This window comes from Egretta garzetta, unplaced genomic scaffold (assembly GCF_000687185.1).
Source record: "Egretta garzetta isolate BGI_Z169 unplaced genomic scaffold, ASM68718v1 scaffold349, whole genome shotgun sequence".
NCBI classification, from domain to species: Eukaryota; Metazoa; Chordata; class Aves; order Pelecaniformes; family Ardeidae; genus Egretta; species Egretta garzetta.
Genome location: NW_009260788.1, coordinates 1,918,684 through 1,941,333, shown reverse-complemented (window position 1 = coordinate 1,941,333; position 22,650 = coordinate 1,918,684). Strand labels below are relative to the sequence as shown.

General features: G+C 37.1%; 1 protein-coding gene across 1 annotated transcript in view; it reads left to right on the top strand.

Moving 5' to 3' along the window:
• ARID2 (AT-rich interaction domain 2) overlaps positions 1-22,650 on the top strand; it is a 109,486-nt gene that overhangs the window by 64,362 nt on the left and 22,474 nt on the right. The window contains exons 7-15 of the mRNA XM_009646416.2: positions 8,267-8,333; positions 8,418-8,668; positions 9,781-9,877; positions 9,957-10,166; positions 10,603-10,770; positions 12,051-12,126; positions 15,132-15,266; positions 15,740-15,939; positions 16,312-19,172. Of these exons, the coding sequence (XP_009644711.1) occupies positions 8,267-8,333; positions 8,418-8,668; positions 9,781-9,877; positions 9,957-10,166; positions 10,603-10,770; positions 12,051-12,126; positions 15,132-15,266; positions 15,740-15,939; positions 16,312-19,172 (4,065 nt within the window). The remainder of the gene's footprint in view (positions 1-8,266; positions 8,334-8,417; positions 8,669-9,780; positions 9,878-9,956; positions 10,167-10,602; positions 10,771-12,050; positions 12,127-15,131; positions 15,267-15,739; positions 15,940-16,311; positions 19,173-22,650) is intronic.

The following is a 22,650-nucleotide window of genomic DNA, read 5'->3' as shown; positions in this document are numbered from 1 at the left end:
GTTTCATTTAAACTATTTTTGCACAAGGCTTTCTTATCTTTCCACTAGAGGGCATGATCAACTGTACAAGTAATGACGTGAGATAAAAATATAACTAAAGGTTCTTTGTATAAATGCTTCCTCTTTATTCTAGGTGAGTGTTTTGAGGTGAATGAGAGCATGAAATATGTTATAGCTGAGAGGTTTGACATTTCAGTATATTTACTATTATATACAATTTCCTTAAAATGAATTTCAGGTAATGATTTATGTGGCTAAAATGGAAGAAAGCCAGATTAAAATATATTTTGATAACTCACGCTTTTTATTAAGTAAAAATGCAAAGAGAGAAGCTGCTGAGTTCCTCATGAATTTGTAGCCAGGTTTCTGCTCAATTTCTTAATTTTCTCATATACTGAAATGTCTTACCAGTATTACAGAGAAAGAAACCAGTATTATAGTACTGTTTGCTAGGAGCTTTTTTTTGTTTGTCTTTTGTTTTATTTTTATGTAATTCAGTTTTGGGACAAGTTGGACCATAGTAGTGTTAGTTAAATGATAAGTATAGCTGGAATATCAGCGAATGCATTCCCTAACCAAAATTTCCTAGGGACAGTTAAGAACAAAAAAGGTAAGCTCTCATATTTGTTAGTCTATGAACTTGAAAATATGGTTCAAATATGCTGAAGGTAAGTCTAAAAAATAATGCTTCATAATCTTTGTTTCTTTTTTCCATTGAAAAATATGTCCGGAAGTACTATAGGTTGTGTTTTGGTTTGGTTTTTTTTTTTTTTTTAAAAGCACTTAGCACTTGTGTTGACTTCACCCTAAACTGTCACAGATTGTTGCTGATCTAGAGCAGCAACAAGCGCCACATCTAGATCTGTAAACATTTAAAGTTACACAGAATCCTAATTTATTATATGTTGATTATTTATATAAATTAAGTAATTGTGACAGATAAGGATAGATGGTTCTGATAAATGTTTTTAATGAAGAGTTAAGTAGAACCACTGTAACTGCAGTAAGGTTTACTAATAAGAAACTTGGATGCTCTCCAAGATCTATTTTTGAATGTTACAACATGCATAGTACCACTCTGTAGTGAAATACTGCTGAAAGCATGTCAGAAACTAACACCAGAGCTAAAAATATCTCTAATGCCAAGAATCCAGATTTTTCGGAAGATGTTATTTGAAGCATTTGTTTGACCCTACTACTGGAAGTAATTTATTTTGTATTGCAGCTGTGGCTGTGTCTAAACAGAAATCAAGGGAAGCATTATGGGAGCTTCATGACATAGGAGAGAGATATTTTTTTGGCAGAGTGAAGATTGTTTATTGGTTTTTTTAAAATTTGCTTTTACAGCTTTAAAATTAATAGAATGGTTATTGAATGCCCCTTCTTTCACTGTTCACATTATTGTTTTAAAATTATTCTTCATTTGTTTGGTGGGGGTTTTTTTAGTTGGTTGTTTTTTTTTTTTTTTTATTTTGCTGCCAGTTGTTTTTATTCTGTTTTGTAAGGTTGTCATTCTAGTTTGTTTCTCTACTATAATGGCAGCAATTAGGGTGGGGAAAGTAATTTCTTAAATACATGAATTCTAAACTAGTACGAATTTAATTGGTAGAAATTCTGCTGAGTTTGTAAATGTTACCCTCAGACTGTAGTGGGATTTTTCATGTGTTGGAGTTTCGGGGTTGGGGGGTGGGGGTGGCTGAGAAATATTAGAAATCTTGGAGCTGTTCAGAAAATTATTCTCAGGGTTAGATTCAGGATGTATAGAAAAATCATAAACTTGGATTCTTGTCAATTGAATGTCGGGTTAATAAAAACTTAAAAAATTCAACTCCTAGTCTTTGTTAGCTGAAAATAGGTTTTCAATTGCAGTGAAACAAATCTGTGAGATATGTTCAGAGTATTTGACATTTGATCTGTATAGCTACTCTTACTAACTTCTTTCTACGCTCCTCCTCCTGCTTATTAAAATATATGAACATAAACTTGGAACTTTAGATTTTATAGAGGCGTTTAATTTCTGTATTTCAATGTCTTTATAGAGACATTAGGGGTAATTTTAGAATTATGTATTTATACCAAAATGTTTTGTGGAAGTCTTTAATACTTGCTTAAAAAAGCTCAATTTAATTTTTAGTCTCTTAATCATATTAGTACAACTAGTTTTCAATAAAGAAGAGAAAAATGACCATATGTCTGTCTTCATTTTTTTCTCTTCATTCTACTATATCTTTGCACATTAGGAGTGGTACAGCATCACTATTAGTATTTCTCCCACTCTTAAATATGCAGCAACTGTTGGTTGTTTGGTATTCAGTCAGCTCTTAAGTTCTATGTTAATTTATCATAAAGAATTTGTCAATTGTTTCAGCACCAATACTTTGATTTTTATATTCTGCTGTTCTCTAATTTTGACTTAAAATCATGCTACTTCATGTATGCTGCAGTATCATGATTTTTTCAGAACAGTCTGCTAGTTCGGTAATGTCATACTGATGAGCACAGGAGCTTGCCTACTTAGTTGTCCTCCAACATCGCTGCTGTTCCAGTTGAAAGGGAAGATGGAAACCAATGTGTTTCTTTATGCTCAACTTTGAGGGAATCTGGTGGTTTGGGTTTTTTCCCCTCCCCCAATCCTTACTGCATTATAAAACCCTGGAAAATCTGTAATTTCTTACCTGCTGCGCTACCTATTTTCTTACTTTTTACAGCAATTCCCTCTAAACTGAATCAAATATCTTTACTAGTCAGTGAATCTGTTCCATTGAGTATCATTTCAGTTGAACCTGCTGTTACCCCTTATAGCCATGTTAATTTGTTGCTTTCTCCCCTCTTGATTTTTCCTGGTGCTGTCAATAAGCTTAGATCTCTAGGTAGTTGGAATGACTGCATGTCCTTACTTAAGGATTGGAACAGCTGGCGTTTTGCTAGTGATCTTGTATCTCTTGTTCTGTTTTGTCATCCCCAAGCTCTGATGACATCCTGCTCAGATGCTCTCTCATCTACTCCAGAAGCTTTCCCATTTTTAATGGTTTCATTTCTTGTTGAATTTCCTCATGTTGGAAATGTTCCTCATGTTCACTTGTGCATATAGTTTGTCTTTCCGGAGTGACTTTTTTATGTAGCATGCTCATAATCAGATAATTTAGCTGGTTTTTCATGTATTTTTCATGTCTCCAGCAGCTGCCCACTAGCTGATGTACTGTATGAATAATTGCATTAAATTTTTTCATGCACCATTAATTTCTCTTTACTTCAATTTAAGGATTTGGATTTCCTGTTCTTGGACTTCTTGAGGCCTCTTTCACCTGTACAGTTCCAAAATCCATGCTTATGCAGTTTTTGTGCTTTTGTTATTGCTTTGCATAATGCTTTACTTCTCTGGTTTCCTTTTTGTGTGTGTGTGTGTGTGTGAAGTTCTTCCTTTGTTGTCAAACTCTTTCTTCTCTGTATAAATCTGATCACAATTTTCTTTACTGTGCTTTTACTCTTTGAATCTTTTTCAGTGAGTAGAGAGAAATTCTTATGCATTTAAATGCCTGAGATACTTTTCAAATGACACCTTTCTTGCTGTCAAGCTGACTTGACTCCAGTTGCTCTCATATTTTTCCTGAACAATAAGTGGTCATGATCAGTGCTACACTATATGATTTGTGGACTCCAATGTACATTGGTTTTATGGACATTAATTTCGCTAATCTGATTTCCAGTGAATTCTGTATAATCCTGTGCATCTTCTTCCAAAGGAACTTGGCTACTGACAGTAATCAGATTGTGCATGTGAATCAACTTATTTACCCTTGTCCATTATCTCTTAGCGTCTGGATGTCACGTAGTCAAGCATTGTTTGTTTGCTTCCAAGTTTTATCTTTATATTCCTAGTACCAGTGTGTTGTCATGATCTAAAATATATATATAGGAATAACTATTGATAAAGAGCTTCACTTTTTCATCCTTTCTTGTTCATTTCTGTTTATGTGAAGTATCAGATTGCAGCTATCCATAGTTTATCATAGGGAATAAATAACTGCTTGTGATGGCAAATTGATTTTTTTTTTTTTTTCTTGCCTCTGGGATGTAAGTGTGTTTTTCAAAGGGATGCCCAGAAAGCTTGACTTAACTCATCTTTTTTTTCACTTTTGCCTTTCCTTTTGGCAAACAAAAATTTTGTCGTATTTCACCTTGTTCTCTTCTCTCTAACAGATAGGTTGTGAACATTGTGCGTCGGTTATTTAATTCTATTTTCCATCTTGCCATTCTCTGCCCACCCCCATCCTTTTCAGGGATCTTTCCTGCTTAGGCAGGACACAAACATTGAGAAGACTGAGAGCAATCAAACCGGTCTGCTTAAATGCAAAAAAGAAGGTGATTCAGGCCAACTTTTTCCTTGTTAAGAAAAGAAGTAGAGGCTGCAGACTCATTCTGAACTTAAGACATCTGAACACCTCTATTCAGGAGTACAAGACGCTGATTGTTGTAGGTAATCCTAGTGCTTTGGAAGAAGAACTGGGCGGGGTTTTCGATCATTTTCTGGCAGGACACGTGATTCCAGTGTGAAGTTTTTTCTGAGACACAGAAACATCTGTATTTCACCAAAATCACAGAGGATAACTTGCAGAAGAACATGCTATTCTTTTTTTATTGGCGTTTTTTCCCTACTGTGTTGTAAGGAGCTTTGTAATTAACGAGCTTTGTAATTAACGAGCTTTATCATTCCAGTTAAGGAAGGGAAAGTACAATTTACCTTCCTGGAAGTCTCATCAAGGACTTTTTTTGGTTTGCTCTTGCTTTCTGAAGAGGTCTTAAGTGTCCTGGAGTCTGCTTTGGGTTTCTTAGAGTCTTCTGTCTGAATGAAAGATGTAGAATTCGTATTCACTATTGACTCTGAGTTACTGTTTAGATGGGGGTCAGGTGAAACCTGTTTGTCATAGCATCTCTCAAAAAAACCTGCATTTTTTTAAATGTTTGGACAACTTGATTTTATGCCTAGACAATTTGATTGAGACTTCCATTGTCATAGGCCAGGCTGACTGCACTTTTAAAATTCCTTACATGACTGTACATGCAGCACACGAGAGTATTGCATCAAGCCAGTTGTCGTTCCCTGAACAGAAACTTGTAACTTTTCTGAGGGAGATAGTCGACTCTCCTGTGTAATGGTGCCTGCTAGAAGATAGCTTGTCGGAATCAAATGTAAAGTTGTTTTACCTTCTACATAATTAGACATGCTTCTTTCCTTGGCTAGGAACTCACCTCAGCTATCTATGAGAAAGCTTTCAGGTGTTTTGGAGCTCAGTATAGTAATAAATGCATATCAGGCTTCCATCTGTACATACATTGTGGCAGCAGGCTCATTAACAGCTGATGTCCTGGGAAATCCTGACCCCTCTATAGTTAGCAGCCCATCTCTAAAATACATACATTAAATGCCATGTGTCATAGTTTGTCTTTTTAGCTGCTTGGATTTCTGAACACATTACTAACTGATGAGCTGTTTAAGTTACTGTCTTGTTGAATTGGAGGATGTAGGATGATATTTGTGAGGCTTTTTGGTGATAGTATCTTTTGGATCATACTTTTGAGTTCTTTGGTGATGTTGTTGGAGCTTTTGCAGAATGTTTGAAATCTTAAATTCTGCAAAGTGTTCACAGGAAGCCTGCTTTGCTACTGCAGTAGGCATTTCACAGTTGCTGAAACACCCATGACAGATGCTGGCTTTGGGAATGCAAACCTACAGTTTTTAGCAAGCAAAAGGCTCTTGGACACTTCCACAGGTAAAGCAGTGTTCTTGGTGACCATTACCACCCACAGTGCTTCTGTATGTAGAAATAAACACTCGAGAGAAAAAAATAGGTATCTTTTTTGATTGTTCTTTTTGAAGTATTGTCTGCATATTCATGTGCTATCCTCCAGATTCTCTTCCTTAGAGCTTTAAGATCCTTTCCAGATCTATTAGTGCTCAGAAGAACTGAGGCTGTGGGGGATGCATGTTATTCTGCTGTGCTTCACATAAGCAACAGGGCTTGTGCATATGCTTGAAGTAATCCTGAGGCAAAAATTCTCTAGTTTGAGCGGTTAGCATCTTACGCTCACAGCATGACTATATAATGAACAATTTGAAGAATAACAGTTATGTGTAAGTAAACTTTGTTTGGTGCCTTGGTATGTATCTCCTTTTAACTTACAGAAAGGAGGCGTATTCTGGTTTTTTCTGGAAGAGATAATCTCATCTGAGCTGACAACCAGCATTGTTTGACAGACTGCTTCTTTAGGAAGGGGAGGCTTTCTCAGTTGCTCAAGCAACTAGTGTGGATCTGTTTATTCTGCAAGTTTTAGGTTGAGATGTACAGTTTTCCAACAATGTATTCCTGTCCTCGTCTTTAGCCATAGAACTTTGAGGCTTCATCTTTAGTGGTGTCTGTAGTATCTTAATCTGCAAAAATATTAAATCCTCATTTTCCATCCCTTTGAGAACATGTCCAGGATGATTTGCCTTCCAGACAGGAAGATTTTGCTCCTTTATGACTTTATATTGCCAGAGGTTTTTAAATGTTTCAATTTGGACTGTACACTTAAGAGGTGAAAAGTGGATTATTGGAGGATTCAGCTAGCAAAATGCCATGATACTGTTTTAACATCTAATGCGTGACAGCAGTTTTAACATTGTATTGTGATTGACTTTGGCCTCTTCAAAAGAGATTCAGGTTGAAGTTGAAGACTTTTAAGTATCTGTGTTCAATATGCACTTTTTGAAAAAAATCCTTAACCGATTAAACAACTAATCTTTAAAAGCTCCTGAGGTTTTTCTTTTAAGTAGCAAGTGAAATGTGAAGGCTTACTGTCTTCATTGCTTTTCCAACAGGAAACTTCCTAAATCAAAGTGTCTACTGACCAGTAAATTTCCAGACAATATACTTCTGTGTGCTTTTTAAAATAATGACTGAAGCCTCTTCCTTAAATACTCTCTTTCTCTAGAAGTAAAGGCAGCTCAAAATGAAGTACATTCCGCAGATTTTACCTGCTTGCCTTGGTCTTCTGTGGCTCTTGATGATAGCCTCAGTATTAATCAGAAAAATCTGTTTGTCACAAACAGTAAGAAGTTAGACTTTTATCTGGCTGTTCTTGTCTTTGCTAAAATGAGGTAATAATCCTTTCTGTGCAAGTAATCCTCTTTACTAAACAGCACTTGGGTATCATTTAGCAGCATTGCAGTGGAAAATAAAATTCTTTTCCTTCTAATTTAGAAAATCTGTAGTATTCTATTTTTCAAGAAAATAATAGTGTCAAGCTTGGTATGAATGCTGTAATTTAGTAATTACATTTGCATAGCAAGATTTCTCCTGCTGTTCAGCTGGTTGTACTTCCCATCCTTCCCTTTTTATCCAGATTTATTTGTGTTTTTTTTCTGTGATCATAGCCAAAAGAGGAGCTGTATTTCATTAGTGAGTCAAAGGAATGTATAAATGTTCATTAGTCAAAGGAATGTTGATATTTTTTATTATCATATACACATTAGTATGTATATATCATTATATATTTTCATATTACTATACATCACAGTGTGTATTTTTATTAGCTTGCAGAACTTAATCCCTTGATTAATTCTTGAATTTCAACAGGACTAGCAACGTAACAACCATTTACAGATCAGACCATATACTTGTAAAGTAATTTGAATTCCAGTCTGCTGAAGCATTCTGTTTTGCTTATATTTATAAAGGGTTTTGGTGATGATGGTTGTTGCTTCTCTCTTTTCATTAATTTATGATGATGTGGAAAACATAGCAGAACCTTTAAAAAGTCTCTCCAGATAGAAATTGGCTGTTGTACCTCTAGCAGGAGCTAAAATCTACTGAAACTGAGAGGAGTCACCATCTTCTGCTTTAGGAGTTCACTGTAGGAGGTGAAAAAGAATTATACCTTTTTTGCACTTACAATTAATGTATTTCTAATTGTTTGTGGAAAACTGCCCATATAGTTTCTGCATGTGCTTCAGCAAAGTACTTGTGTCATACTGTTGCTTGATGGTGAATGTGTACTTCTGGTGCTTGAGAGGAAGAGTTTCTTAATGTAAAGTATTGAACATATTTCACATCATCCCATGAGTGAAAAATAGTTATGATTAGATGAATCAAGGTACTAGGAAATTTTTAAAGAACAGACATTTTTGTATTTTTTCAATGTTTTACAGTAATAGAAATACAAATAATTAATATTTAAAGATATATTGTCCCCTAGAAATTAAGCGTCTTTTTAATTCTTTCTTCAGTTTTGGAAGGATATTGTTGAGGATATTGAAGTTCGCGATCTGATTTCTGACAGAAGCAAATCTCAAGGTGAGACATCTTGACTAGTCTTAAGACATACATGTTGGTAAATACAGCAAAGAAAGGACTAAAATTTATTTATTTACTTTGTAGATATTCCATCAGAAGAATGGATTTGGGAATCCTTATTTCATCCACCTCGCAAATTGGGCATTAATGATATTGAAGGGCAGCGGGTACTTCAGATTGCAGTGATTTTGCGTAACCTTTCTTTTGAAGAGGGAAATGTTAAACTTTTGGCAGCTAATCGTACTTGTCTTCGGTTCCTGCTACTCTCTGCTCACAGTCATTTTATTTCTCTACGGCAGTTGGGGCTTGACACGCTGGGAAATATTGCAGCAGAGGTAATGTGCTTCAAAACAGAACAACTAAAATATAATTTGATAAAAGTATTACTTTAGTGTTAATTAAATTAATTACTTTTTTCCTTGATCGTTGGATGAAGTAGAAAATAAATTATTCTCTGAATTTGTAAACAGCAATTTCAAAACAAGTATTCGGGGCCAGAACAAAAATGCTGACTGTATGTGTCGGTTTGCACAGTTGGAGAAGACTGACTGTATAGGGAGAGACAAGATATTTGTAGTGCATAATTTTCAGTTTAGTTTCCCAGAGAGAAAACAGGAATTTAGTTAAATTCTGCAGACTGTACTCATTCTTCACCTTATAATTATAACCTTTGTCATAACTTCAAAATATTATGTTTGAGAATGGGGGTGGTAGAGGGTTTTAAGCTGTGTGTAGCGGGCACCAGTAAGCTAGCAGTATGCCACCAGGTATACTGCTTGAATCACGAGGCATCCTTTTCTTTTCAAAGAGGTTTGAATGTAATAAAATACACTATTTCAGTATGTCATATCATTGTGCAGATAAATTACACAGATTTTGTAGGTAGACATGTTCAGATATTCCTCATATTTTAAAATATAACAGATAAGTTAAATGGGTAGATATCAGAGAATGAGACTTGAAATATTGATCCACTGCTGAATATTGAAAAAAAGATGGTGTTTCCATTTACCCATGTATCCAGCTTCTCTTGAATAAGAGGATGTTATAACGTCCAAGAGCTCTGGCTGAGAAGCAGAAGTAGATAGAAACAGGATGAATGATTGTGATAGCATTTGGGAAGGAATGCTTGTCACTTCTCAAGTTCTATTCTTTGCTGGATATTAAAATATATTTGTGTATACTGTTGACTGCTTGGGAATAAAGTTATTTTCCTTATTCTGAGCACTGGAAAGTGTAAATTAGACTGCTACTTCAGAGCAGAAAAGGAGGAGGGGGCTCACAATGCTAGCTACAATAGAAAGCCCACAGGGTTCTGTTTTTATGAACACCAATGTCACTTAAACACTTCTGAATCTTATATTTTGATATGCGAATTTAAGGGTTTGAGCCATTAGCACTATATGGATCGTGTTAGTCATGGATATATTTTTTTCTTTCTCATCAGCTTCTTTTGGATCCTGTTGATTTCAAAACTACTCATCTAATGTTTCACACTGTTACAAAATGCCTCATGTCAAGGGATAGATTTTTAAAAATGAGAGGTAAGATCTCTAGCTATTCTTTTCTTGTATTAGAATAGTAATTATTGCTGTTTAAAACTACTTTGTGTTTGTTCTTCAGGCATGGAAATCTTGGCGAATCTTTGTAAGGCTGAAGATAACGGTGTCTTAATTTGTGAATATGTGGATCAAGAATCCTATAAAGAGATCATATGTCATCTCACACTACCAGATGTGCTGCTTGTAATCTCAGCACTTGAGGTGCTATACATGCTCACAGAAATGGGAGAAGTGGCCTGCTCAAAGATTGCTAAAGTGGAGAAGAGCATAGGTAAGGGAGAAGCAAGATGTATTGCTCTCACTTATCTAGGAAACAAGGCTTAAGAATATGTCATGTTCAGTGGTTAAAAATGTGGCTTGATTATGTGTGTGTGCAGCTTAGGGATGGATATTGGAATAGGAAGTTTTAGTAGAATTTACTGTCTGTGTCCTCAAGAAATGGGTGGTGCTAATAATTAGGAAAGCTAAAACTTTTGAAGTAGGGTTTTGGTTTTTTTGGTGGGTTTGGGGCCTTTTTTTTTTTTTTTCCCTTTTTTTTTTTTTTTTTTTTAACACCATGAAGGAAGCGTGTTAAAAAAAATCTACAGAAGCATGCAGAGGCCTGTTTTCTTTCAACACATGGCAATTTTAAAGCAAATCAATATGTCCCAACTGCATTCATTTGTCTTGTCCTAATGTCATTGTCGGTTTTACATTTAATACTTTAGATACATTAGTATGTCTGGTTTCTATGGACATCCAGATGTTTGGACCTGATGCACTTACTGCTGTAAAACTCATTGAACATCAGTGCGTTAGCCAGCAAGGAGTACCTGATGTCAGACCGCAAGTAATGGATCATGGTTCTTCACAGGCTCATGCAACGGGTGTCCCAGGTTAGTGTCACTGCAAGAGAACACTATTCTAAAAAAATTGCCTACGTGGCACGTGATTTTTGTCTCCTGTAGTTTTCTGATAAATTTACATAGGTACGTATAGCATTATGCATAACACACAGTATCTTTTTCAGACATTTGTTCACAAAGCAAACATAAAGCTACGTTAGCCAAAACTGTTGTGAAACAAACTTCAAATCTTTAATATTTTTCAGTTGTTCATCTGAAAATTTACTGAAAGTTATGTACACTCCTTATTTTAACTTGTTCAGTGGAAAGAAAAATTATGCATTCCAGATTGTTTCCACAATTTGCGGAGTATTAAGAGGTCCATTTTATATTGTGTTTTACACAGAATATTATTGGGCAGTAATGTATAGTGTTTGATGGAATTGCAGAGATGAGATAGACACACAGAATCATGCCTCTATTGAAGCTGCTAAACAGCTTATTGTGATGTGAACCAAATTTTAACTACTGTTTAAAAGCTTGAAAGGTGTTTTCTTAATTGTAAATTAAATTATAATTATGATTAATTTTTGTCGTTTTATTTTGGGATTAAATGCTGGCACTTTGGAAGTTGATGCACAGCTAACTTATTGGTCAGGGGGAATAGCATATGTACCTCATTCTATCTTTATTAATAAAAGCACGTAGCAGTATACTACAAACACACAGAAGATGGGACATAGCTATTCGTTCTGGGGGAAAAATGGAGAAAGAACTGTTACAGCAGACTGGCTTGCATGTCTAGGTGTGCTATTTCTGGAAGATACCACAGTGGAAGTAACTGGCAAAGGATGTGACCAGGGGGATGAACAAGAGTGAATAGAAGGAATCGATATGATATCGCAACAAAATTCTTCACATTTTATTTGCTTCCACTTAGGAATTGGAAAAACAATTGCTGTGTGTTTGTGCCTGTTCTGGTGGAGTATTGTGCCATTCTTAAATCATGTTCAGTACTCTATAAAATACTGAGATCATGGTTCACGATCGTGAATCTGGAAGCTGTCATTCACGAAGTGCTTATGTCCTCATTGCACTTCAGGTGGTGGCTCTGGCCTTGGCATGCCCTGCTTCACTTCTGTAAGTTGTGGTGCAAATCTGTAGTCTGCTTAGTGCACCTTTGTGACTTGCCTTAGCTGGATACATCCTCACTTATAAATAAAGGAGAAACTGCACCCGTGAAAGTCATGGAGTTGAAGTGCTTCATTCAGGAGAGCAAAAGTTGTTTCAGCAAGTTTGTTTTTTTTTTTTCTTCCCCTAATTCTCCACAGCCTCTAGGACAGCACCACATGTTGCTCCACCACCAGGAATAGTAGAAATAGACAGCGAGAAATTTGCATGTCAGTGGTAAGTGTATAGTTCTATTCAAATACTTTAATGAAGAAGAAAAACAAAGAAAAATGCTTGTATTCCTGTGTCACAGAATTTCCTAGCTTGCTTCTGTTTACTGTTAGACTCATTTTTCTGAAAAGTATAAAGCAAAACCGTTCTGTCATTCCTTTGAAGAAGTATGAAAGAAAAAGCTCAACCAGAATATTCACTCTTTGACAGTTGATACTTGAAATTACTTGTTTTCTCTCTTAGAATAGAATTTAATTTGATTTTTTTAACTCTGATCTTGATTTTATTTATTTTTTAAATTGTCAAGCAGCATTATCTGTTTCATGAGTGTTTTCATCTGGTAATGTGTTGCTATCTTACTGCACCAGTATAGAAGTAATTATCAAATTATGAAGCTAGGCCCTGCAAAACTTTCATGATCATTGTGAACCTCAAGCAAGTTAAGGAAGATCAAAACCTTTTCCATCCAAATTCTCTTGCTTTCAACTAATATTGTTGTCAGGTATTTAGAGAAAAGCTACTCCACCTGTGGTTCTTATACAGACTGAGGGTGATCTTTCTGAAGTATTTGATTTATGTAAATCTACTCACATTCTAAATATTTGCATTAATGCATTCCTGATGGGACCCTCCCACCTCTGCTCTCCACAACTCATGTGTTCATCAGTTGTCTTGCTGATCAGACAAGGATGTTCAAGATAAAGTGGGCAGAATTTGTTAAAGCTTAGTGCTTTAGGTCATGATTTCATTTTACTTACACTTCCAGCAAAACTTTGATTGTATGAGGGAAATGTTGCAGATTCTTGATGATCAACTGATGATGTTCCCACGCTTCTGTTTGCACACTGCAAAGTATTATTAATGTGCACTGCTGAAAGCCTGAGAAACTTCACATTTAGACATTTAAACAGGGCTACCTGGAGTTGGAATCACTGCAGCTTAATTTAGCAATCTGCAAGTTGGTCTCTAGTCAAAGCTAGTTTTCTAGGCTGCCTTTTTAATTCACAGAGTGGGAGATTCCCCCAATAGTAAAACGAATTGCCTTCACCTGCCTAGTTTCTGATGAGATTACGAATTACCTTCTGGTGCCACCTTCTCTCCATTGGCCACAGAGAGCACTAGACATCTAGCTTTCAGTAGTAAAGTTGTAGGCAAGGTGAATTTGGCACTCTGTATAAAATACAAAATAGAAGTTTTGACTGTATGGGTAGGTACAATGCCGCAACTGTGTGATACCATCAAATGACAGAAAATAATGAAGCAAACCACAGAGCATTATATTAGGAGGATTTGGAATGTCTGCTTTGTTTCTGATCCTGTGTGCTTCTGCAACTGGCAGTCTTGAATACTATTATTTTGTACTTGATTTTCTTCTGGTTAGTCTTAGGTAGGTCTAGCTAGTGAAAATTAAAAATTAACATCTAGGTCTGAAAATTCTCCTTAAATACTAACTGTGCTGCTAAAAAAAGAAAAAAACACACGAACTAAGAACAGAGGAGTAGCCTCTTCCAAGCAGTTTCATCGATGCTAACATGGAGTGTCTTACATTCATATAAATTTTCATGGTATGTTTTAGTCATTGTTTCCTGTTGAGAGAAATTAGAGAATCATAACAGTAGAATTTAGGTAAGTTACTATCTCTTGGAAGCAGCGGAAAGACAAGGTATTTAAACTGACCTTCCTGGGTGTATTATTAGCCAGCTTAGCCCAAGTAGGAGCCCTTGTAAGGTAAGTGCATGTGACAGTAAAGTGCTAATCACAGATCTCATTTCACCATTATAACTCCTGAGTATCTTCAGTTTGCTGCCACCAGTGATAGCATGTCAGCCTAATATGACATACCCAACTGGACAGTCATTTGTCTGATATGCCAAATTTGATTAATACCCAGACTTCCTGTTACCCAGTGTGATCTCAATTTTTGTAATAATAAAATTGTAATTCAGCTGCAGGAGAAATGTCATTATACTTACTCTTTACTGATTATGAGAGACCACAATTTAAAGAATGTATTCATTTGCTTTTTCTCTTTTGAAGCATCTAGTTGTAAAGTCCTACACTCCCAATATAAAGGAGAATGCAGTGTAGTTTTCCAAAGTGTTAGCACTGTATAGTAAATGTTGACATTTTAAAACATATATTTATTCGTTCTGAGCCTGTATTCTGGTACTGGCATTGTATGAGAGTTATTACTTACCTCCATTTGCTGCTGGGAATGAACCATTCCCACGTCTCTGTGTTGGAATAATGGATCTGAAAGAAACAAAATTAAGCTGATAGAAAATTTTTCCTTCTCTCACAGCTTCCGGGTTGTATGGTCTGTGTGCTTGTGGGAAGTCTGCAGGAGATAAAATACTTTCTCTCCCTGGAAATTAAATGTTAGGCAGAAGCGTGGCACTCCAGGAATTAAAGTGCGTGTGTTTGTGTGCGTACTCTTAGAATCCCAGTCCCCTCTCTCCTGCCTTCCCACCTCTATCAGAATGACAGGGTTGAGATTTGTTATTCTGTCTCTGGTTTTACTTGCATTTTAAAGTAAGACTGCATTAGCAGATCAGTTAACAAAATCCTGGTTTTGATACAGCCATCGACTTCTTATAGAAATCAGAAGAATAATTAGCTAGTACGCAATCCATCTTTTGCTAAAGTAGAATCATTAAGAAATAAGAATAGAGCTGTGTGGAGGAGGTGTCACCAAACAACGCATTCTTTTGTGGTTTTGTTTCTGAATATACAATAAAAAAGGCATATGTAGAGACTGTTTTGCATATTACATATGTAAATGAGACGTATGTAAAACTGACTGCATGCGTTAGGGGTCTTAGCATTGAATCATAAGCAGTGAGAAGGAGAAAGTATGGAACAGACATTTGTCGAGAATATACTAAAATGCCATTTTCCATGTTGTTATCAGGTCTCAAAAGTCTCTGTGGTACAGACGGAAGTGTTTTAACAACCCTTTTTAAAAGTACTCTCTCTATATTTTGCTTCATAGTTTATTTTTTCATCCTCAGGTTGAATGCCCATTTTGAGGTGAATCTTGATTGCTCAGTCTCTCGAGCAGAAATGTACTCTGAATACCTCTCTACCTGTAGTAAATTAGCTCGAGGTGGAATTCTGACATCAACTGGATTTTATAAATGTCTGCGGTAAGACAAAACTTTATGCAACAAGAAAGAAGCAACTGTACGTGCTCAATACTAACCTGTAGCTTTAGATTTCTTGGAGAAAAGATCTACCAAGTTGAGTTTGAAAGACATCCAGGTTTGAAATTTTAATTGAAACAAACGTTTAGAGTTTGTTTAATTTTATTTCATTCTATTTCAGGATCTTTTATAAGGGTTCCTGCTCTGCTTATAATGCTTCTAATTCTTTCTGAAGTAGTTTTTGGAGGTATTGTAGTTTTCACTTAGCTTGTGTGAGATCTTGGCCAACTATCTGGTGGACCTCCTCAGTGACGAATACGCAGATGCTATTGGAGAACCATGCTGTATTGCAAAGATGCAGGCATTAATGCAATTACTCTGCACACAAGAGCAGTTTAGTTAAAAAAAAAAAACAAACATTGCAAGGGGATTGAGTTACTGTGTTTATTAACAGAGATTTATGTTGTGTTTGGCAGAACTGTCTTTCCAAATCATACAGTGAAGAGAGTAGAAGATCCAAGTAACAACGGTCAAGCACATATACATGTGGTAGGAGTGAAAAGGAGAGCTATACCACTTCCCATTCAGATGTACTATCAGCAGCAGCCAACTTCGTCTACCCCAGTTGTCCGGGTTGAGGCAATTCCTGATGTGTCTTCGTCTCCTTCGCCAGCAGGTTTTTAAATTCATTAAATATCAAGTATTTTGCATCGATTCTGAAATGACAATAAAAGACAAAAGTTTTCAAAAACAGTTTGAAAGCGTTGGAAGTCAGGGCAACATGTTTTGATTGCTTTTATTCAATGATGTTAGGAATAGCATTGCAGTATATACTTGCATGCCATTCTGCTATTTGACGTGTAACCCATAAACTTGTCAGTTAGCAGACAAGCCGTTGTTGCTGCATCATTAATTCAAATAAAGTATAGCTGAGAAGAGAAACTGCTTCATATAAAATTACAAATTCAAACCTTGGATTTTTAAAAAATTGTTAATGTGTTTTGAAATAATTTTTGCTTCCAAACTTTTACTGTGTTTATTTCAACAGGGATCCCGCATGGGTTAGCAAGCGTAGGAAATCACTATCAGAGGACCCCTATTAACCAGTCTTCAACTTTGACAGCAACACAGATGTCTTTTCCAATTCAAGGTGTTCATACTGTGGCACAGACTGTTTCCAGAATTCCACAAAATCCTTCTGTTCATACACAGCAGCAACAAAATGCTCCAGTGACTGTTATACAGAATAAAGGTCCAATACCCTGTGAAGTAGTGAAGGCCACAGTAATACAGAGCTCTGTTCCCCAGTCTGGAGTTCCTGTTACTATTGCTGTAGGAGGAGCACCACAGGCTTCTAATCAAAATCACAGCACTACAGGACCACAGCCGTCTGTTACTGTTGTTAGTTCTCAGACGTTGCTTCACCACCAACCTGTAATTCAACAACAGTCTCCACTGCATGCAATGGTACCAGGACAGATACCTTCAGGCACTCCTGTTACGGTAATTCAGCAAGCTGTACCTCAGGGTCATATATTTGGCAGAGTACAAAACATACCAGCATGCAGTTCAGCAGTTTCACAGGGTCAACAGCTAATCAGCACATCATCACAACCTGGGCAGACGTCATCTCAGCAGTCCTCTGCTGGCAACCAGCAACAAGATACAGTCATCATAGCACCACAGCAGTACGTCACAACCTCTGCATCTAACATCGTTTCTGCCACCACAGTTCAAAATTTCCAAGTCGCAGCTGGGCAGGTGGTTACAATCGCAGGTGTCCAAAACCCACCAACATCTAGGGTAGGGTTTCAGAACATTGCACCAAAGCCTCTGCCGTCTCAGCAAGTTCCACCTGCCGTGGTACAGCAGCCGATGCAGCCACAGCAGCAGCCTCCGCCACCATCCCAGCAAAGTGTAGTGATTGTAAGCCAGCCAGCTCAGCAGGGTCAAACGTACGCACCAGCCATTCATCAAATAGTGCTTGCTAATCCGGCTTCTATTCCCACTGGTCAAACTGTCCAGTTGACTGGACAGCCAAACATTACTCCATCTTCTTCACCATCCCCAGGTCCGGTTACAAATAATCAAGTCCCTACAGTTATGTCATCTTCATCTACCACTCCTCAGTCACAAGGACCCCCTCCTACTGTCAGCCAGATGCTTTCTGTAAAGAGGCAGCAGCAGCAGCAGCATTCACCAGCATCATCACAGCAGCAGGTACAGGTACAACAACCGATACAAATGCAAGTTCAGTCACAACAAGCTAATACAGGAGTTGGCCAGCCTAACTCTGGTGAGTCTAGTCTGATAAAACAACTGCTTCTTCCGAAAAGAGGCCCCTCAACACCAGGGGGGAAGCTTATACTCCCAGCTCCACAGATTCCTCCACCTAACAATGCAAGAGCTCCTAGCCCTCAGGTGGTTTATCAAATGGCCAATAACCAGGCACCAGGTTTTGGAGTTCAAGGACAGTCTCCAGCTCAGCAGCTGCTAGTTGGACAGCAAAATGTTCAGCTGGTCCCGGGTGCAATCCAGCCCCAAGGGGCAGTACAAACAGTACCCATTTCTAATTTACAGATATTGCCAGGCCAGTTGATCTCAAACAGCCCAGCGACTATTTTCCAAGGGACTACTGGCAACCAGGTTACGATAACAGTTGTGCCAAATACAAGTTTTGCTACTGCAACTGTGAGTCAGGGAAATGCAACTCAAATCATTGCTCCAGCAGGAATTGCAGTGAGTGGAGCACAGACAGGAGTTGGGCTACAGGTGCAAACACTTCCAGCTACTCAAGCACCTTCAGCTGGACAATCACCGTGTACTGCTGCTCCCCCATTCAAAGGTGATAAAATAATTTGCCAAAAGGAGGAAGAAGCAAAGGAAGCAACAGGTTTACACATTCATGAACGTAAAATTGAAGTTATGGAGAATCCTTCCTGCCGAAGAGGAGCTGCAAACACCAGCAATGGGGATGCAAAAGAAAATGAAATGCAGGTGGGAAGTCTTTTAAATGGGAGAAAGTATAGTGACTCCAGTCTACCTCCTTCTAACTCAGGGAAAACTCAGAATGAGGCCAATCAGTGCTCACAAGTCAGTAATGGGCCATCATTAGAAATGGGTGAGAACGGAGCTCCTGGAAAGCAGAACTTTGAACAAATGGACACACAGGAAATTAAAAGTGATTTGAAGAAGCCCCTAGTTAATGGAATCTGTGATTTTGATAAAGGAGATGGTTCTCATTTGAGCAAAAACATTCCAAATCACAAAACTTCCAATCATGTAGGAAATGGTGAGATATCTTCAGTGGAACAACAAGGGAATTTGGATGCCACGCAGCAAGATACTGCCAAAGGTGATCAAGGGGAAAGAATTTCTAATGGGCCTGTATTAACTTTGAGTAGTTCACCTGTTGTAAGCGGTACACAGGAGGCTGCAAAACTGTTAACCCAGCAACTTAGTGGTACCAACACTGATTTACCTAATGGACCTCTAGCTTCAAGTTTGAATTCAGATGTGCCTCAGCAACGCCCAAGTGTAGTTGTCTCACCACAATCTACAGCCTCTGTTATACAGGGGCATCAAATCATAGCAGTTCCACACTCAGGACCTAGAGTGTCCCAGTCTACCCTGTCATCCGAAGTTCGGTCTACTAATGGCACAGCAGAATGCAAAACTGTAAAGAGGCCAGCAGAGGATAATGACAGGGAAACTGTTCCAGGAATTCCAAATAAAGTAGGAGTTAGAATTGTTACAATCAGTGACCCCAACAATGCTGGTTGCAGTGCAACTATGGTTGCTGTGCCAGCTGGAGCGGATCCAAGCACTGTAGCGAAAGTAGCAATAGAAAGTGCTGTTCAACAAAAGCAGCAGCATCCAACCACGTATATACAAAGCATGGTCACACAGGTATGTTGCAGTGTTCTTTTTATGTTTATTCCAACTGTGATTCTGACTAATGCTGTGAAATAATGCTGGTGAAAATGTAAACTCAGTCAATCTCTCTTGCATAGTATTTAAAATATTCAGAAAACTATGGTTTCTGTTCTTTCACATACTAAAGTTCTAATAGTTTGCGTACTTCTTTGTTGTCAATAACTAGCAGAATTTAAAATAGTTTGTCGCTTGATAATACACAGTAAGGAAAGAACTTCTGCTCACTGATTTCTTCCTTGAAGGATTAACTGTTCTGCAAACAACGTTTTGTTGTATAGTCTTGCAAAAATGTCAGAATTGTTCTATGTTTTGTTCTTGGTCCTTATTGCTTATGGAGGGGTGAAGATGTCTTTTTTGCAAGTTAATCACCGCAACCGCTTCTGGCTGGCTGAAGTGAGTGAAGTTCTTGCATTTAAAGGTGATCTTGAAAGGCTTGCTTCAGGCGTTCACTACAGTCAGGAGAAAGTATTGTTTTGTAAATTTGTTGAAATATTTATGTTTGTTTATTGCAAAATATTTGTAATGTTTATTTTATTGATACAATACGCATTGTTTGGCGTTTTTTCCCTGTTTGACAAACTTTGGAGAGGGCTTTTGGGGGGGGGGTCGGTGGGATTGTGGGGGTTTTTTCCTTCAATCAACCTTTTTTTTAACCATTTGGAAGTAGTTACTCCCTAGCATTTTACTAGAAATGAGGTATGGCTATCAGCTGTATGAGCATTAATAAGTACAGATAATAATGTTTAAGATTACTCCAGTCTCTAGAGTTTATTTTAGCTTTGTACATGGACAGAAAAATCCCACTCCAAAAAATAATCCGAACCTGAATAGGAGCAAAACGAACAGAATAGTAGGTCGGTCTGGCAGTCACAGAGTTCTGACAGACTGTGGAAAGGAGAAATGAGACCTTGAGTGTATGTTAGTGCATTTTGACCTTGAGGTAAGACAGGTCTTTTATTTCTTATCTTCCTTTTTTGTCTGTTGGTTGGGTTTTTGTTTGTTTTTGACAGGGTAGCAGGTGTAGATCTTATGGACTTTATACATAGAGCTAGAACTCAGAATTCACCAAGTGATGACTAGTACTAATTCTTTTTCTGTGTCAAGGTAGGTTTCTGTTGAAAGCGCTTTTGACTTCCCTTTGTCTAGTTGTTAGAAATCAGAATTAACAGTTAACAAGTTCGGTTTTTTTTCTTTCTTTTCTCTTTAACTGCCACACCACAGAGAGTTAAAATTGTAAACTTGCACTTAGGTTTTATCAGAGAGGGATATGTATTTTTCTGAAATGTTACTTATTTTTGTTCTTACTGGAAAGAATTGACCAAAATGAAAGTGTCTTTTGGCAGCGTAGGGAGAATGGACTAGATTTTCTGTAGTATAGATGAAAAAAAGCAAGCTATGTTTTGCTTTTTACAGTGAGTGTCTTTAGCTGTTAAACAGTTTGAATTTCTGTTCTAGCTTTGCTAAGGATTTGGCTGAAACAGAAAACAGTATGGCTGTGTCTCTGGAATGGAATAAATATTATCTGTGGTTATTTATTCCCTCGACAAGAATTTCCAGTTCTGTCTCAAACAGCTATCAGACTTTCAGATTTTTCAGAAGAGGGGAGTAATACAGTTAACTATTTAATTTGTATTGGATTAGCTGTTCTATCATGATAATAGAGGGAAAAATTGTATTTTCTGTGCTGATAGTTTCTTTTTTACACTAATATCACTACCATGAATAGTTCCTACATTTTCCATTACCTGTACAAACAGAAATGCTGCCAGCTGGGTATGCCATTCAGTAGAGATTTGCAGATCAAAATAACTTGGCTTAATGTCTGCTTCTATGGAAGCTGGCTCACTTTCCTGTCTGTAGGATGCCTTGCTTTCTTCAGAATTACAGGAATGTGGGAGAAAAGGAGTTTATTAGTTTTGATCTTGGTTAATAATCTAATTTGTTAGCTAATTGCCTTAACCATTACATATGGCTATTTATGAATCATGTCTGTCATGGTAATGCTAAGTACTTATAATAGAATGCACTTTATAGTACTCTGTTCAGATATAGTGAACATCATAGTTTGGCTTAAGACTTTTTAAGGATCTTTACTACTCCTTTAAAATTAATGCATTGGACTATAAACAGTACCAAAATCATTCTGGCCAGTTCTTTTTTTTTTTTTTTTTTTTTTTCCAAAACCTGCGGAGCAGCTGCAGTAGCCATTGTTTTGCTGGATGAGCAGATGTTAAGTATTTCCAATATTGAGTCTGCTTTTAGGAGTATCTTCAACACATCCAGAAATACTAAGATGTAGCCAAATTCTCATGAACTCTCTTCAAGTTCTAATGATGACTGCTTTTGAGGTTAGGCCCTGCATAATCTCCTATTTTCTACCTCCCATTTTGAGAGTTGTCTTTGTATGATAAGTAGCTTTCTTGTCCCTGACTTTTTGAAAGGCAGCAGCTAAGGAACACTGTTTTCATTTGAGCATCTGCATTGTTGTATCCTCTCTGCAGTATCTTATGTATACTGGGTGTCTTGCAGAAGAAACAGGAGAATGTGGTTCTTTTTGCAGACAGTGTGAAATTCATTATAAATACAACCTAATGGAGAAAAAAGTTGAGGGACAGGGAATAAAGGAATATTAACTATGGCAAAATTATATAGCTGCTGAAGCTCGTCGTGTGTGATTTCCTGTTTGCTTGTCATCTTAAAATTTTATTTTAAACTAGAGCTTTTGTTTCAGAGAAGTGAGAAAAGGGATAGAGGAAAAAAATTTGTAATAAAACTACAAACCAACAGGAAGGCCAGAGAAGGAGATGTACAGGACAAAAGAGGGAGGAGAGTGTTGCTTATGCAACTACAGCAGGATTAGTTGTCATGAACCCCAGAGAGAAGAAAGGGAAGATGCTTGAACTGAAGAAAAGGAAGGACAAACAGACAGCGGAGGGAAGGGAACAGCAAAGTGAAAACTAAGGAAAGCAAGAAAAAGAACGAAATAATTATTAAGGGAATGTAAAAGTTAAGATTTGTTTCATGATATGAAAGGTAGTTTGAAATGGGCTGATACTATATGCTTGGGGCGAAAAATGTTGATATTTAAATGGCCTACTAAAATAATGAAAATTATATGCTTGCTGTTTATGGGACAGCTCCTGTAGTGCTATTGAAATCCAATTAGACAAGTAGAGGTATCTTCTGTGTGTAATCTGTAATTGTTCCATGGTAATTGTATATATATACACACACACATATATATATAAAAAAACCTCAGCAGAAGTAATTGAAAAATACATATATACTGACTTCAAAGATTTTTATTTTTTGTGTGTTTATACAGAAATTGGGCAATGGGTATATCGGTTATGTCAGAAGAGGAACATATGATACATACAGTGTTGCAATTTTTTTCTTGTATCTCCATCTGTGTTTTTGGAAACCCGTGAAATGTAGTCTGAGAGGAGAC